At 37.9% G+C, this 17,950-nt stretch overlaps 1 protein-coding gene across 5 annotated transcripts in view; it reads right to left on the reverse strand.

Moving 5' to 3' along the window:
• The window catches only part of Bcl2l13 (BCL2 like 13), a 76,119-nt gene that overhangs the window by 56,165 nt on the left and 2,004 nt on the right, over positions 1 to 17,950 (reverse strand). For 4 of the 5 annotated variants that reach the window (XM_076853931.1, XM_076853928.1, XM_076853932.1 and 1 more), the window contains exon 2: positions 7,813 to 7,980. In XM_076853931.1, coding sequence (XP_076710046.1) covers positions 7,813 to 7,930 — 118 coding nt within the window. In that variant the 5' untranslated portion in view covers positions 7,931 to 7,980. Of the gene's footprint in view, positions 1 to 7,812; positions 7,981 to 8,129; positions 8,183 to 17,950 lie in introns of all 5 variants that reach the window. The other variant, XM_076853929.1, reaches the window with a different exon arrangement.

Consider the following 17,950-nt stretch of genomic DNA (forward strand, 5'->3'; position numbering starts at 1 on the left):
CAGTTTAAAACTGAGCAAAAGAGTTTAATTTTTGTGAAGAATGTAAAGTCACCAAAGATACACAGATGGCAAATAACATAAGAAAAGATACTTCATATCATGTGTCATTGGGAAAATGCAAATCAAATAATGATATACCACTGCATGCCTATTAAAATGGTCAAAATTCAGAATATTAGCTGGGCATAGTGGTGTCCACTTATAATCTCAACCTACTCAAGAGGCTGAAGCAGGAGGATGGTAAGTTTGAGGCCAGTCTGCGCAACTTCATGAGACTCTGTCTCAAAATAAAAAGGACTGGAAATGTAGCTCAGTGATATAGCGCATGCATGAGGCCCTGTATTCAATCCTTAGTACAGTGAAGAAGAAAAAATAAAAATTGTAATACTGACATAATCAAGTGTTGATTAACTAGGTCAGAATACAAAATATTCTTGGTTTCTTACAAAACTAATCATACCCTTACCATATGATCCAGCAAGTTTTAAAACTTTGTATATATCCAAAGAAATTGAAAACTTACACCTACACAAAAATCTGCACATAGCTGTAGCTTTATTCGTAAGCTAAAATCTAGAAACAACCAAGGTGTCCTTTAGCAGATGACTCTGGATGATAATGATGTGTAAATGTAGGTTCATTAACTGTAACAAATGTAGAACTCTGGAGGAAGATGTTGATAAAAGAGGAGGCTATCTATGTGTGAGTGCAAAGAATATTGGGAAATAATTCAATTTTGCTACAAACCTAAAACTGTTCTAAAAAAATAAAGTCTATTAAGTAAATAACTGAATGTTTAAGATTACTACTCTTGTGGAGATACTAGTTGCTCGATGTATTGAGGATAGTGGGAACAAAATCAATCATCAACTGAAATACAAAGCAAACAACAATCGCATGGTTTTCCTTGGTTCTCGATGTACTGAAAAGTATGTACTTGCTCCTTAGCTGTTGTTTATTCAAGAAGACAAAGCCAAAATCGAAATGACTGAAGAATGGGCATAGTCAGTATAGAATAATTACAGGTGAAAATATTTTCAAAGAAATTGGGGAGACACTAATTCACTACAAATTGGAAAGATGGATGATAGCAAAAATATGTGTGGAACAGAGAAAGTCTTATTATTAACTGGACAAATTTACAAATATTGTGAAAATGTAAAGTTTAAAACTATGTTTATTCTTTGTATTTTTCATCAGTAGGTACAATGTGGAAAACATTAATTTTTTTTTTTGTATCAGTGATTGAACCCAGGGGCATTTAACTACTGAACCACATCTCCAGCCCTTTTAATATTTTATTTAGAGACAGGATCTTGCTAAGTTGCTCAGGGCCTTGCTAAATTGCTGAGGCTGGCTCTGAACCGGTGATCCTCCTGCCTTAGCCTCCCAAGCTGCTGGGATTATAGGTGTGAGCCACCATGCCTGGCCCATTAGTGATTTTTTTTTTTTTTTTAAGAGAGAGTGAGAGAGGAGAGAGAGAGAGATTTTTTTTTTAATATTTATGTTTTAGTTATTGGCAGACACAACATCTTTGTTTGTACGTGGTGCTGAGAATCGAACCCGGGCCGCACGCATGCCAGGCGAGCGCGCTACCACTTGAGCCACATCCCTAGCCCCCCACATTAGTGATTTTTAACACTGAACTTCACGGGTTCGTACAGATTTCAGAAATAGAAGCTGGATATCCTGACTTCTACATTCCACCACTCGGAAATTCAACATTTTACTGCAACTTTTTAAAAGTTTTTTTTTGTGCCAATGATTGAACCCAGGGTTTTTTGAGGCTGGGGATCAAACCAGGGCCTCACATATGCTAAGCATGCTCTCTACCACTAAGCTACACCCTTATTCTCTACTGAAATTTTTGAGCTAAAAAGTGAGAATGAAATTTTTCTGAATAGGAAGAACCACCCTCAACTACTATTATCAAACAATACCTCTGGAAATTAACTCCATGTAGGCTTGAAAATACTGTTGATGAACACAATCTAAAATTAAAAGCCTATTATCTGCCAACTCTCCCCAGGATAATATTCCTAAGACTCAATCAAAGACATATATCTTGGACTGTGTCCTCTTTGTTGGTCCTCAGTTTAAAAAGAAAGAAGTCATACTCAGGGATATACTAACGCCTGGCTCATACTGTAGTGCCAGTACTGATATTTAAGTTCATATCCCACAGATGACAGTCATGAAGCCATCCTTACAATCAATGAGATGGCACTAGCCCTAGAAGATACACAGATAAGTCTGACTGCCCTCCTTTCATGGATAGTAATAGATAATAGACTGCCCTCTAATTACAACCTGGCTGAAGAGGGAGGAATATGTATGATTTCCAATATATCCTACTGAGTTTGGATTAATACTACTGATCCAGAGAAATAATTTATACATGCTAAGGAAAAGAAGCACAGTGATTTTCTTTCTTCTACGTCTTCATCATCTTTCTTTTTTTTGGTACTGGGAACTGAACCTGGGATGCTTCACAACTGAACTACATTCCCACACTTTTTTTTTTTTTTTTTTTTTTTTAGTTATCGGTGGACACAACATCTTTGTATGTGGTGCTGAGGATCGAACCCGGACCGCATGCCATGCAAGGCGAGCGCGCTACCGCTTGAGCCCCTTTTTTTTTTTTTTTTTTTTTTTTTTTCTGAAACAGGATCTCACTAAGTTAGTTGCTTAGGGCCCAAGTTCCTGAGGCTGGCCTTGAACTTGTGATCCTCCTCCTGCCTCAGTCTCCCAAATTGCTGGGATTACGTGCGTGTTTTACCATGCTGTTAGTGCTTTTCTTAAATAAGACCTATTGCTTACTCACTTGGCTGAATTTGGATATTTCAAAGGGATGGCTGACAGCAATGCTGCACAATAGCCCACATCCTGCAATGGGAATCTGTTGATAATAACCCTAATGAACTGAATGGTTTTCTGTGAACTTCACTGCATCTAATCTTTAAGGATTGATTGATTGGGGAGGTAGACAACATGAAACTCAAGCATACCTGCCTGTCCTTGCTAAGTGCAATGGATTGAATGTTTGTGTCCTCCCAAAATTCACATGTTGAAACCTAATCCCCAATGTGATAGTACTTGAAGGTGGAGCCTCTGGGAAGTGAATAGTACATGACCACAGAGCCCTCTTTAATGGGTTTACTGCCCTTATAAAGGAGGCCACAGAGAGTTGCTTTTCCCTTTCACCATGTGAAGTTATGGTAAAAAAAAGATAAAGCCAGCTACCTATAAATCAGGAAGCAGGTCCTCACTCAGACACCAAATATGCCAACACCTAGATCTTAGACTTTCCTGCTTCCAGAACTGTGAGAAATAAACCTCTGTTATTTATAAGCCATACTGTCTATGGTTATAGTAGACTGAGTGGACTAAATCAGAAAACTGGTACCAAGCTGGGCACAGTGGCACACACCTGTAATTCCAGCGGCTTGGGAGGCTGAGGCAGGAGGAATGTGAGTTCAAAGTCAGCCTCAGCAATTTAGTGAAGCCCTAAGCAACTTAATGAGACCCTGTCTCATAATAAAAAAAAAAAAAATAAAATAAAAAGGATTGGGGATGTAGCTCAATGGTAAATTCTCCCTAGGTTAAACCCCAGTACCCTCCCCATTCCCGTTCTGCCATGGATATTTGGCTGAGGAGGAACTATCTAAAGGAGCAGGCTGGTTCTTCTTAACTGCTTATAGTAAAATGCAAGGAAGAGAAATGATTTAAAAAGATGGAACTGTAGCATTTGCTTTGGCAGCATATACACTAAAATTGGAACAATAGATAGTATTATTCATCAAAGGGAAGCAGAATGTAAAGAGAAATTTGTCACAAATTCAGCCTATCCATATTGAAGAAAAATGAGAAAGTTTGTTTGGAAAGAACATTAAGGCTGGGGCTGGGGTTGTGGCTCAGCGGTAGAGCACTTGCTTATTAGCATGTGCGAGGCACTGGGTTCGATCCTCAGCACCACATAAAAATAAATAAAATAAAGGTATTGTATCCAACTACAACTAAAAAAAAATACACACACACACATACATATATATTTTAAAAAAGAACGTTAAGGGGCTGGAGATGTGGCTCAAGAGGTAGCGTGCTTGCCTAGCATGTGCGCGGCGCTGGGTTCGATCCTCGGCACCACATACAAATAAAGATGCTGTGCAGCCGAAAACTAAAAAATAAATATTAAAAATTCTCTCTCTCTGTCTCTTTCTAGAAAAAAAAAAAAAAGAACATTAAGGTTGTGGCCAGAAACCATATCATAAGGAGACTAATATGGATGAACCATCTCATAATAAAAAAAAATAAAAAGGATTGGGTACTATTTTCCAAGAAAAGGGAAAAATAACTCCAAAGGCAATTCAGAAATCATTAGGGTTACCCTTTTTCATCACAACCCCAGGGCTCTGGGGATAGAGCAGTTTTCCAAAGAGGGGCCTATGGGACCTCATCCTGCTCAGTGCTCCTTATTTTGCAGTCATCCTGGGTGCAGTTCCAGCAAGCCTTGCTGTAGCACTTAACAAATCTATACAGGTGTGATTGCGTCTACATAGATTTCAAAGGACAGAGCCTCTCAGCAGAATTGTGTGCTCAGGAACCAAGCCTATGGGCCCTAAGCAGAGGAAAGAGACACACAGTCACCACTAGGACAGGATCACCCAAAGCCATAAGCATTAGGGCCACTGGAGGCCCTGGGAGCCTGGCAAAGCTTCAGGAGCAGGACCCACCATCCCAGTGGGTCAGGAAAATTGGAACCTCTGTCCTAGTTGGTTAGAAAGCTAAGACCCCAGCTAAACTGTGTCCAAAAGGCATGACTTGTGCCCCAGCAGACTTGTAGAGATCAAGAGTATTATTCTCAAGCATTAGGAATACTAATGGAATACAACTGGTCAGATCTTGAGTTTCAAATTCTAATGGAATTTGACCTGTTGAGTTTTAGGCTTGCTTGGGGGACTTAGCACTCCTTTCTTCCTCCTTTTGGAATGGGAATACCTATCCTGTGTCTGTCAGACTGTTATATTCAGAAGCACATAACTCATTTGGTTTCATAGGTTCAAAATTGAAGAGAAATTTGTCACAAGATGACCTATACCTTGAGTTTCACTCATGTCTGAATTATTTAGATGAGGCACTGAATTTGGACTTTTAAGTTGATGCTGAAATGAGGTAAAATTGTGGAGAATACTGGGATGAAATGAATATATTCTGTATGCAAGGACATGAATTTAGAGGGCCAGAGGCAGAATACATAACTTATCTTGGTCTAATCCACTGAGTCTTGATATCTAATTTTGGCAATTGTGAAATTATAGAAGGCTAAGCTATTAAACCACATGCTTAGGGCTGGGGTTGTGGCTCAGCGGTAGAGTGCTCACCTAGCACGTGTGAGGCCCTGGATTCAATTCTCAACACTACATAAAAATAAATAAAATAAAGGTATGGTGTCCAACTACAACTAAAAAATGAAAAAAAAAATGCTTCAAAAAATTTATTCCCAGAATCTTTACTATCAAATCAAAACACAGTTATAACCAGAGACACAGCCGAGCGCAGTGGTGCATGCCTATAATTCCAGTGGCTCGGGAGGCTGAGGCAGGAGGATCGTGAGTTCAAAGTGAGCCTCAGCAAAATCGAGGTGCTAAGCAACTCAGTGAGACCCTGTCTCTAAATAAATACAAAATAGGGCTGGGGATGTGGCTCAGTGGTAAAGTTCCCCCCACAAAAGAAAATTACAACCAGAGGCATGCTAACCGTTTATGCATTACCACCTTCGTATGAATCTAACTTTGAAGATGCCTATTGGGTCTAAATGCATATTAGAAAAATGAGATCCAATCTTTTCAAAGTTTTTTTAAAATTTATTTTTTAGTTGTAGTTGGGCACAATACCTTTATGTCACTTATTTATTTTTATGTGGTGCTGAGGATCGAACCCAGGGTCTCACACGTGTGAGGCGAGTGCTCTACCACTGAGCCAAAACCCCAGCACCACAAGTTTTTTTTTTTTTTTTAATTTTTTTTAGTTGTAGGTGGACACAATACCTTTATTTGATTTATTTATTTTCATGTAGTGCTGAGGATCAAACCCAGTGCCTCACATATGCTAGGCAAGCACTCTGCCACTGAGCTACAACCCCTGCCCTTCCCAAGTTTTATCTAAGTTTGTTTGTTTTTTTCCTTACATGCAGAAAATAGTCTTTATTTTGCTCTTGGAGTTAACTGTTACCTAGATTGGATACATTAAACTACTTCAAAATAACTTTATTTAAAAACTATGAAGACATTGCACTCTATTGTTTAGATTACAGTTTTGTTGGCATGAATATGCTGCCCTTTTTTTCTTTCTGGAAGATTTTTGGACTTAATAATTTTTTTAGTGATTAGCAGACTTTTCTTCCTTTGATTATTAAAAAAAAAAAAATTGGGGGGGAGGTACTGGGGATCAAACCCAGGGCTTTACATATTCTAAGCAAGCACTCTGCTGCTGAGCTACATCCCTAGGCCCCTAAAATTATTTATTTTCAGACAGGGTCTCATGAAGTTTCCCTGACTGGCCTTGAATTTGTGATCCTCCTATTGGAACCTTTTAAGTAGTAGGGATTATAGGTGTATTCTACCATGCCCAGCATATTTTTTAAATCCTTAAGAGGAAAACAAAGCAATATGTAGTTAAAGTCTCTTAACTGATTTCTACTAAGTGATATGCTGAATTAACTGACCCATTATAGTTTTTCTGTAAACAGATTGGATTTTCTATCTTAGCCCATTTGTGCTGCTGTAATAGAATACCAGAGACTAGTTTTACATGAAGAAAAGAAATATGTTTCTCATAGTTCTAGAGGCTGAGGAAGTCTAAGGTTGAGGGGCCAGCATTTAGTGAGGGCCATCATGCTGCATCATTCCATGGTAAAAGGTTGAAGGGAAGAGAGGGTGAGAAAAGTGGGAGCCAAATGGGCTTTTATAACAAATTCACTCTCCTGATAACCATAGAAAGCAGGCTATGCCCTGCTCTGACTTACTCCATAGTGAATATCACAATAGTTTTCAGGTTGTAATCCTGAGTTATGTCATAAGTTACTTCATTTTGAGTGTAAGTACGGAGGTAGAATGTCTCTCCACCTCTTTTGTATACAATCATCATTCCCTAGCACAATCATGAGACAAACTAATAAATTAATCATGGTAATAAAAATGAAGTTATTGAATTAAATTAGATATATATGGATGCATGGGCATATCAACACCATGTCAGAAAAACTAGAACCATGAGCTTATCAAATATATCAGACCACCAAAAGAAGCAAACACTCACCTGAGACCCATTAAAAGAGGAGCCCCCCCACGACTGGTCAGTGGCACACTGACCCTGTCACTTGGTAACTCCAATGAACCTCCAATACTTTGTCCTCAGGCTTCAGCTCAGCCTAGTTTCTCCTGCCCATGACAATGATGCATGGTCCATTTCAAACTGACACTTCGAGATAGTCACCTACCCAGACCCTGGCCTAAAATAAGTTCTGCAATTTTGAAAATTCTACACTGTGAACAAGTTCTTTGGTTGGTTCATGATATTATCTGACTTCCAGTCGTGACTCTTGTCATTGCATTTGTTCTTTGCCTTTGCTCTTAGTTTAGCCTCCTGAATCCCTGTGGCTACTATAATCCTTTCTGTATTTGCCAAGAGTTATTCTTCATATTGTATCACTTGATCTTATAATCATATGCATAAATAATTTATCTACAAATATTTCTATATATGAAATCCTTATTGTGATTTAATATAACCACAAAAAGCCAAAGATAATACCTCGGGATGAGAGAAGATGTTGCTCTTGATACTTCTCTTGAGGGAGTCCCAAGTAGGTGAGAACAACATACTTTGTTTCATAGTGAAATCCTAGAGGCATGGTAGTTGAGGACGCCATTGGATTGGCCAACAGAGCTCCTAAGAGGTCTACTTGCAGATGTGTAAAACCTAAAAACATAAAAGGGTTTCAGTTTAAAATTTATTACATGCCAATATGTTTTCTCATTGATACTGATTACGCAAATATCAAACTAAAAAGCTGTCTCAGACATTTCTTTCCAGAAATCTTTAAGAACGAAACTGTTTGTAATGCATACCTGTAATCCCAGATGCTTCGGAGGCCAGCCTGGGTAGCTTAGAGAGACCCTATCTAAAAATAAAAATTTTCAAAAGGGTTAGGGATGTAGCTCAGTGGCACTACACTTGCCTGGCATGTATAAGGCCAAGGGTTCCAGTTCCATCCCCACTACAGGAAAAAAAAAAAGAAAGAAAGAAAGAAATGAAGTGCTTAATTTACATAAAATGGCATTCTCGGGGCTGGTGATATAGCTAGTTGCTAGAGTGCTTGCCTTGCATGCACAAGGCCCTGGGTTCAATCCCCAGCACCACAGAAAAAAAAAAAAAAGAAGGCATTCCCCCATCCACCCAGTACTGAGGTTAGTACTAGCAATCCACCTAAGTAACAAATAATCTCTAGATAATCTAGGTAACCCCAACACACACACACACACACACACACACACACACACACACAATGTTCCTCTTATATAATAAAGACTTCTTTTGGGCTGGGGTTGTGGCTCAGTGGTAGAGCACTCGCCTAGCAAGTGTGAGGCCCTGGGTTTGATCCTCAGTACCACATAAAAATAAATAAAATTAGAGTAATGTGCCCAAATACAAACAAATGCTAGACAGGCACTCTATTACTGAGCTGCATCCCCAGTCCAGGCCTCCTAAATTTTTTTTTTTTTTTAGTACTGGGGATTGAATTCAGGGATACTTGACCACTGAGCCACATCCCCAGCCCTATTTTGTATTTTATTTAGAAACAGGGTCTCACTGAGTTGCTTAGCGCCTTGCTGTTGCTGAGGCTGACTTTGAACTCTCAATCCTCCTGCCTCAGCCCCCAGAGCCCCTGGGATTACAAGTGTGCACCTCCTGAATTTTTACGTAGCCCCAAGGCCACAGAGTTACAGACTACATGTACCAGTCTTCTCTGAAGACTGAACCAGAGAATGAGAAGTTACAAGTACTAGACCTAATTGTAGGTCTCTCCTTAAAGACTGAGGATTTTATTCTGTGATTTAGAACCTAAACATGGCAGTGACCTAGCTTTGATATTCAAATAAGGATACCACTCTAGGGATGAGTAGAGCAACCAGAAGCAACTTGGGTCCCTGAATGATCATGTGAACCTGAATCTCTTGGAACACTTACCAATAGATGTTATGTAAACCATTTTAATCTGAATCACTTCACTAGGCATCCTAATTTGTACCATAATCAATACAATCACAACCCTTACTTTATCATATGGATCTGGCAGCTACTATATACTTGAATAGTTTCATGCTGGGTGTGGTGCGGGATGCCTACAATTCCAACAACTTGGGAAGCTGAGACAAGAGGATCAAAAGTTTGAGGTCAGCCTCAGCAACTCAGCGAGACCCTCAGCAACTTAGCTGAGGATGTAGCTCTATGGTAAAGGGTCCCTGGGTTCAATCCCCAGTAACAAAAATATAAATATATATTTCACACCAAAATGTTTTGCGGCATTCTTAAGTTTTCCGAACAACTTTGCTTTCTTTTCTAAATTAACAAACACAGACTGATTTAGATCTCAAAAACTATAAACCTCCCTTATCCACAAGTATTACATTCCAAAACTCTCCAGAGATGCCTGAAACCACAGGTAGTACCAAATCCTATATACACTACTTCATTCTTATTGTATGTAAATCTTAGTAATCTCAGTATGTGATTGTTTTTCCTTTCCATATTGAAACCTTTTACTTTTCACTTAAATTCATGGCTTCTCTTTGCTAGAATCATTACTCTTGCACTTGGAGCCATTTTTAAGTAAAACAAGGTTAACCTGAATGCAAGCAATGTGATAGGGAGATAATTGGTCTGATAACCAAGAAGGCTAATAAATAACTAGCAGATAGGGCAGTAAATACAAAGTCTGGTCAGATTCTTCTTGGCCTCTCTATGCAGCATTCCTTCTTCCTGGGTACAGGACAAGAAAAACATTTATCTGTTTATTATAAAGGCTATTACAAAGGATACAGACAAAGAGATGTACTGGTCACAAAGGGATAATTAACTTCCTGAGCAGGATAGAGTAGGATGTGTTGAGATTTCATTTGATATTTTTGGACTGCAGTTGACCACAGGTAAGTGGAGCTATCAAAAGCAAAGCTGTATATAAGAGGGGACAAATGCATCCAGTAAAAGAGATTCAGTTAATTAATAATAGGGGAAAATAGGCAATGTTAGCAAATTTAAGGTCTAAGGCAGTTCTTAATTGTAATATACTACTTTCATGTGAAGATTAGTATGCTAGATTTTTAGTTTCTTTATTTTGTGATAGTATTGAATGCTGGGGTTACTCTACTACTGAGCTACATCCCCAGCACCCCCGCTTTTTTTTAGACAGGGTCTTGCTAAATTGCCTAGGCTACCCTTGCATTTGTGATCCTTCTGTCAGTCTCCTAGTTGCTAGAATTATAGGTTTGTACCACCAAGCCCAGCAGGACTATAGTTTAAAAAAGGATATTGAATACTCTGTTTGGGGAAAAAAAGACAAAAAAACAACTAAGTATCTTGTTTGTTTTTCCTCTACTTATCTATCAACCAAGACTTCTGACACTAGATATATGAGGGGGTTCCACACACACACAAGCCAGCATTCAATTCTCCAGCAGCAGATACAGTTGAGTGTCCTCTAATCTAATTCAGTTCTCACACAATCTGAAGATAGTATCAGATCCCATAGTTTGAAGACTCAAGTCTTTTTTTTTTTAATATTTTATTTACATTTTTTTTCAGTTTTCGGCGGACACAACATCTTTGTTTGTATGTGGTGCAGAGGATCGAACCCGGGCCGCACGCATGCCAGGCGAGCGCGCTACCGCCTGAGCCACATCCCTAGCCCAACACTCAAGTCTTAAAACTGCAGTCCCTCACACTCCCTCACTTTAGAGGCCAGTCAAAAGGCCTACGTTGTTCCACAGGTGCTTTTGACCAATCGTCTATATAATCAGGGTTCCCACAACCTCCTCCTTGTGTTCAATTAATTTTCTCAAGTGGCTTACAGAACTCAGGGAAAAACGTTTATCTGTTTATTATAAAGGCTATTACAAAGGATACAGACAAAGAAATGCACTGGACAAAGTATGAGAGAATAGGCTCGGAACTTACATTCCTTCTCCAAGTGCCCCCAGTTTCCTGGAATCTCTATATGTTCAGCTATCGAGATGCTCTCAAAACCCTATCCTTTCAGGTTTTTATGAAGACTTCATGGCAAGGCATGATTGAACCACAGTTAACTATGCAGAAATGTAATTGGACAAAAAGGTTATGATCTAATGCTTATAGACAGACTAGGTGTAGAAACCAGACAAGGTGTGCCTGGTCAAATTCTTCTTGACCTCTCTGTGCAGCATTCCTTCTTCCTGGATACAGGACAAGAATTTTTTTTTTTAGTTGTAGATGGATACCTTTATTTTACTTATTTTTATATGGTGCTGGGGATTGAACCCAGGGCTTCATGCGTGCTAGGCAGGCACTCAACCACTAAGCCACAACCCCAGCCCAGGACAAGAATCTTCTGGAGGGAGGATGGATCTGTCAAAGGCAGGTCAAATAATTTCTTTATTGTCAGCTCAAAGACAGAAAGGCAAGGAAAAGTTTCTATGATCCTCTTTGAGAAGGAAGTTATGAGCCAGGAATCAAAATAAATGAACAAATATGTAAACATATATGTATATATCACAAATATACAGTTTTATAATTGGAAAAGGAAAGTCACCTATTGTTTTCAGATTACAAAATTTAAAAAAAGCAAAATTCGGGCTGGGGATATAGCTCAGTTGGTAGAGTGCTTGACTCGCATGCGCAGGCCCTAGGTTCAATCCCCAGCACCACAAAAATAAAAAATAAATAAATTTTTTTAAAAAAGCAAAGTTCACTTAAATCTTCAATCTTCTTTGTAGCAACCATTCTCAGTGCTGGTGCAGAAGAGAATCATGCCCCAACACTAATCCACCAACACCTATAAGAGCCAGGGAAACTGTTATTTATCTCCTTTCAATAAAGGAGAGAAGGGATGCAAAACAGATTGAGAAATACTGGTATAATTTTTAAGGGAAATATTTTTAGAATTCAGGACAAAACTAACATTTAAAGAGTGGCCAAATGATGAAAAGCTGGCAGTGAAAACCCTTTAGCACAATACAAGAATAGTCAAAAAGGTAGAAAATAACCAGGAATGAGTATGATCACAAAAGTCAGGGAGGCACTTCAATAAGAAGATAGTAAACAAATGTGTCAAATATACAACTTCCAAGAAAATGAAAATAGGAGAGTCACTGGATGTGGACATTTGGTCATCCATGATCTTTGACAGTTTTGTTTGACTGGCAGGAGCAACGATAGAAGGCAGGAACTTGAAAATAGTGCACACCTGTAGTCTCAGCTACTCAGGAGGCTGAGGCAGGAGTATCAGGAATTCGAGACCACCCTGGGCAACTTAGCAAGACAATGTCTAGAAAGAAAGGAATAAAGATAGAAAGGAAGAAAGGAAGGAAAAAACTAAGAAAATTAATGTTAAAAAATAAAGGCAGGGCCAGGCACAGTGGTGCCTATCTGTAATCCTAGCAGTTCCAGAGGCTGAGGCAGGAGGATGGAGAGTTCAAAGCCATCCTCAGCAAAAGCGAGGAGCTAAGCAACTCAGTGAGACCCTATCTCTAAATAAAATTATAAATTTGGGTTGGAGATGTGGCTCAGTGACAGAGTGCCTGAGTTCAATCCCCAGTACAAAAATAAATAAATAAATAACAAAAGGCAGGGATTTGAAGAATAAATGGGAAGTGAATAGGTACATAAAGTAAGTTTTCATCTATTCTTTCAAAGAATAGCTTGGTTTGAAATGAAGAAAAGAATGGAGACTACAGACAAATGGTCAAAAGTATTCATTTGTTTTTATAGTGAGAGAAGACCCATAAGCATGTTCATGTTCAGTGGAAAAGGATTCAATAAGGAGATTAAATAGAGAGCAAGGAATAAACTATGAAGCAAAGCTTTAAAAGAGAAGGAAAGAACTGATCATATTAGTAACAATTTGAGCTTTAATATGTCTGGGTTTTTTTTATATATAACAGGAATAAAGAAGTACTTATATTTGAACAATGTTTTAAATGAAAAAGTGAAGCCAGGTGCAGTGGTGCACACAGGTAGTCCCAGTAGCTCAGTGGGATGAAGAAGGATGAAGCAGGAGGATCACTTGAATCCAGGACTTTGGAACTAGCATGCACATCATAGCAAGGCTTTCAGGAAAAAAAAAAAAAAAATTTATACACACACACATACTCTAACTGGATAAATTCAAATTTCTTAAATTTATCAAGATTCCATATCACTAAAGACACTTTTATTCTCTGACCCAGATGCCATAGAAAAAGAATAATTTAACAGGTTTCCAAATTTGATATTTTGTCTAACACTCTTTAAACTTTGTAAAACACCCAACTGCCTAACTATAAATGCAAGTTTTACCACAGAATTCTAATTGTCAATCTTCTGTACTTACCTCTCTATTTGCACTTCTTTTTATCCCTCTTAGACTTGCCAACATATACTTTACTTTCACATAATGGTACCATATTCTTGAATACTACAAATTGCTTTCACTTAGAAATAGATCTTGTGGCTGTGTAGCTCAGTGTTAGTGCTTTAATGATATTACTGATTATTTTTCTTCTTTCTTTGCAGTACTGGGGTTTGAACCTAGGAACATTCTACCTGTGAGCTACATCCTCAGCTCTTTTTATTTTGAGATAGGATCTCTCTGTAGCCATGGCTGACCTTGAATTTGCAATCCTCCTGCCTTAGCCTCTCCTGTCACTGGGATTATGGATATGTACTACCAAACCTGGCTAATTTTTTTCTTTAATAATATCCATATGTCTCTCTGTTTGGTGAATGATTATATTTATTTATTTAAGTTTAGTATACAACTTTAGACTTCAAATATTGCTATGGTTTTACTAAAGTCTCCCAAAATACAAGTGTTGAAAAACCTAATCTCCAAATTAAAATGTTAATGGTATTTTGAAATGGGGACTTTTGGAGGTAATTAGGATTAGATGAGGTCATGAAGGTAAAGCCTCTATAATGGCCTTAGTGGTTTTATAATAAGAATGAAGAGAGTCTGGAACTAGCAAGGTCTGTCTTGCCACATGCCTTCTACAATGTTATGATGTAGCAAGAAGGTGCTCATCAGATCCCAGAGTCAGCTTCTTGGACTTCTCAATCTTTAGACTGTGAGCTAAATAAATCTAATTTTTTAAGTAAATAATCCAGTCTGTGGCATTCACTTAAAGCAACACCAAACTAAGATTAACGTGTATTTGGTACACTTATAAACACACCAAATATACAAGACCTGCAGTATATAATATCCATCCAATTTGTTTGGAGATTCCAGTTGTACAAGCAACAATGTAGCTCATTCCATGTTGTGATTAAGGAAGGGTGGGGGACAGGACAGACAGATCCCAGAAACACTATTATATATCTAGTATACTTGCATTAAATTCTAAGACATTTTAAAAAATCAATAATAAATAAACAAACGAACAAATAATTAAATAAGAGGCTTAAAGAATATGAATGAAATAAAAAAATAAATTTCTTAAAAAAATCCTAAGACAAAGGCATTCAGCATCTGCCAAATGTAAACTTCATAGCATAATTCCAGGTTACATCTCTAAGGGGACTCACTTCCTTTTCAACATTATGCAGTGGTAATAAGCATACTGCACAATGGGCTCTTAGATTTCTAACAAATAAATTTTATCTGCATAAGACCTTTATTTCTAAAGCACTTTTCTAGTGTTGTCATAACAGATGACTGATTTGCCTAAAATCATAAAGCTAGTTAACAGTGCAATCACTTAATTAAATATACCCTTTTTGGGCTGGGTTTGTGGCTCTGAGGGAGAATGCTCACCTAGCATGCATGAGGCACTGGGTTTGATCCTCAGCACCACATTTAAAAAAAAAATTATGTTCACCTATAACTAAAAAATAAATGTTTAAAATTAATAAATAAACCCTTTTCACTTAATTGCATTCATTCATCATATATTTACTGCATGCCAGAAAATGTACTAGGTGAGAGAAACACAGGTGAAAAAGAAATACTGAGGTGAAAAACACTAATAATGTAGGAAAGAATATAGAAAAACAAAGTGGCTTTTCTTTTTTATGGTACTGGGGTTTGAACCCAGGATCTTGCCACATTAGGCAAGCACTCTACCACTGGGTCATATCTCCTGCCCTTTTTATTTGATGTAGGGTTTTGCTAAGTTGCTGAGTATGGCGAGGAGTTAGTGGTCCTCCTACCATGTGGCTGGGATTAAAGTATGCACCATCACACCCAGCAACAAGGTGGTTTTTCTAATATCAGATACCCAGAGTACTGAAAAATAAAAAAATTGTCATTTTTAAGAATGGAGCTGGCGGGGGAGAAAGGAAAAAGATAAACTGAATCAAAGTTAAATATGATCTGAAACTACCACTCAAGGCTTTCCCAGAAGCAAAGCAACATACCCAGGTCCATCCCATTATTGCCTCACAGATACCATGTACATTTCATATCTAAAAAAGACATTTCAAGCTTCCTTTTAAAATGATGAGAGGAACAGAGTTACTTTTACTCTTTACATTTTATTTAATAGGGCCTTTTACAATTAAAACTAGGTACAAGTTTGTAGTATTGAGAAATATTTACATATATCAGCCACAGCAGCACACACTAATCCTAGCTACTCCACAGACTGAGAGGAGTACTGCCAAATTCAAGGCTGACCTTGGTAACTTAGTGAGACCCTATCTCAAAATAAAATATAAAGGGTGGGGATGTAACTTAGTGCATGAGGTACTAGGTTCAATCCAGCACACCATAAAATAAAATAAAATAAAATCTTGAGATAGGGTCTCACTTAATTGTCCAGGCTGGCCTCAAACTTAACAATCCTCCTGCCTCAGCTTCCCAAGTCACTGGGATTATACCTGTGGGCTCTCATGCCCAATTCCAGGTATATGATCTTAAACAAAAACTTTATCTTTTGCACAATTACAAAGAAAGTATTGAATATATTTATGTTAACAATCTGTTTCTTTCTCTGCCTTATACCTTTTAGTTTGTTCCTCTAAAATGCAAGTAGTTCTCAAGTCAGGAGGAGAGCCTAAAGCAGCTTCGGGTAACTTAACCCTATGTTTATATATTCCCCACAACCTGTCACAAATGAGACATCCACAATCCTTCAGTAAAAAATACAATATTACAGTGCTGGGAGACCTTCAATGCATACTAGGCAAATTCTCTACTACGGTCCTACATCCCTGGCTCCATGTTTTTATTGTTGTTGGTTGGTTGGTAGATTTTGTTTTTTATTTCTATTATGAGCACCAGTCAAGTTCGAGGATGGTAGTACCAATTATACCACAGGAATTAAGAATATTCTATGGACTACAATCAGAAGTTACACAGCAACTTTTAATCCTACAATAAAGTCTTAAGAAAAGCACATTTGCAGCAATGTGACAATCCATTGTACCTGTTTCCCAAACTTGTCTCATAATAATCATATTGAATGCTTGTTAAAAATAGAAATTCCTAGAATCCATCTCATACATACTAATTTAATTTAGAGCATCATACCTAAATTATTTTAATTTCAGAGAATTACAACATATTTTACAATTTAACATTTTAATTAGTTAGTTGCTAAAATTATTTCAGAACCTTCTTTAGACCATTTCCTGCCACCAAAATAAAATTATAATGCAATAAAATTGTTAAATACTTGAGAGTTGAACACATCTATAATCCCAGTTTATAAAAAGAAAAAAAAAACTCAGTCAAATCAAAACTATATAATTTTAAACAGTAACAAAGTTTCTTGGCTGCCAAAATTTAGCGCCAAGACTCACTAGTGGTTTGGAGAATTTTTAGTCTTAAGACTTATTAGTGGTTTGGTGGTGCTGGCGAATCCAACCTCAGGGCCTTTGAGTCACTCACCCAGCCCCAGTAGGGAATCTTTTTAAAAAGTTCCACAGATTAACATGAGGTCCAGCAGCAGTGATTTCATGCTCTGCCACTTAATGTATCCCCAGTGCCCAATAACAGTAAATTTTTAATCCATGCTTTATAAGCAAGTATTGAATTTTAGGTCTTTCTTCAAAAGTAAAATTAATCATAATAAAAATAGTGAAATTACAGGTAGATGAGATAGTACATAGCTGTAATCCCAGCTACTTGGGAGGCTGAGTGAGGCAGGAGGACTATAAATCCAAAGCCAGCCTATCTCAAAAATAAGACTTAAAAAGGACTGGGGTATAGCTTAGTGGTAGAGCGCTTGCCTAGTATATGAAGGCCTGAGGTTCAATCGCCAAGTACCTACCTCCTTTCCCCCAAGAAACAATGATTGCTAACAGGAATGGTGTTTCTTTTTGGTGTATGAAACTGTGGTTATAGTTGTATAATTCTGTGGATAATACTGAAAACCACTGAACACTTATGTATTGTATAGCATGTTAATTATAACTCAAAAATCAGCTACTCTTGGGTTGGATGTGTTGCTCAGTAGTAGGGTGCATGAAAACATGAGGCCCTGGATTAGATTGTTAGCACAGGAAAACAAAACAACAACAAAAGGAGCTGAAGATGTACATCAGAGAGGCTTGGCATGCACAGGCTGTGGGTTTGATCCCCAGTCCAGCAAAAGCAAAAACAGTTACTTTGAAAATAGCTTCTTTCCCCAACTCTGTAATATGTATTAAATAAGAACTCTTAGTGATCATCTATTTGGAATATAAATAAAAACTCTTGAGAGCTGGGGTTGTGGCT

This window comes from Callospermophilus lateralis, chromosome 4, assembly GCF_048772815.1.
Source record: "Callospermophilus lateralis isolate mCalLat2 chromosome 4, mCalLat2.hap1, whole genome shotgun sequence".
NCBI lineage: Eukaryota > Metazoa > Chordata > Mammalia > Rodentia > Sciuridae > Callospermophilus > Callospermophilus lateralis.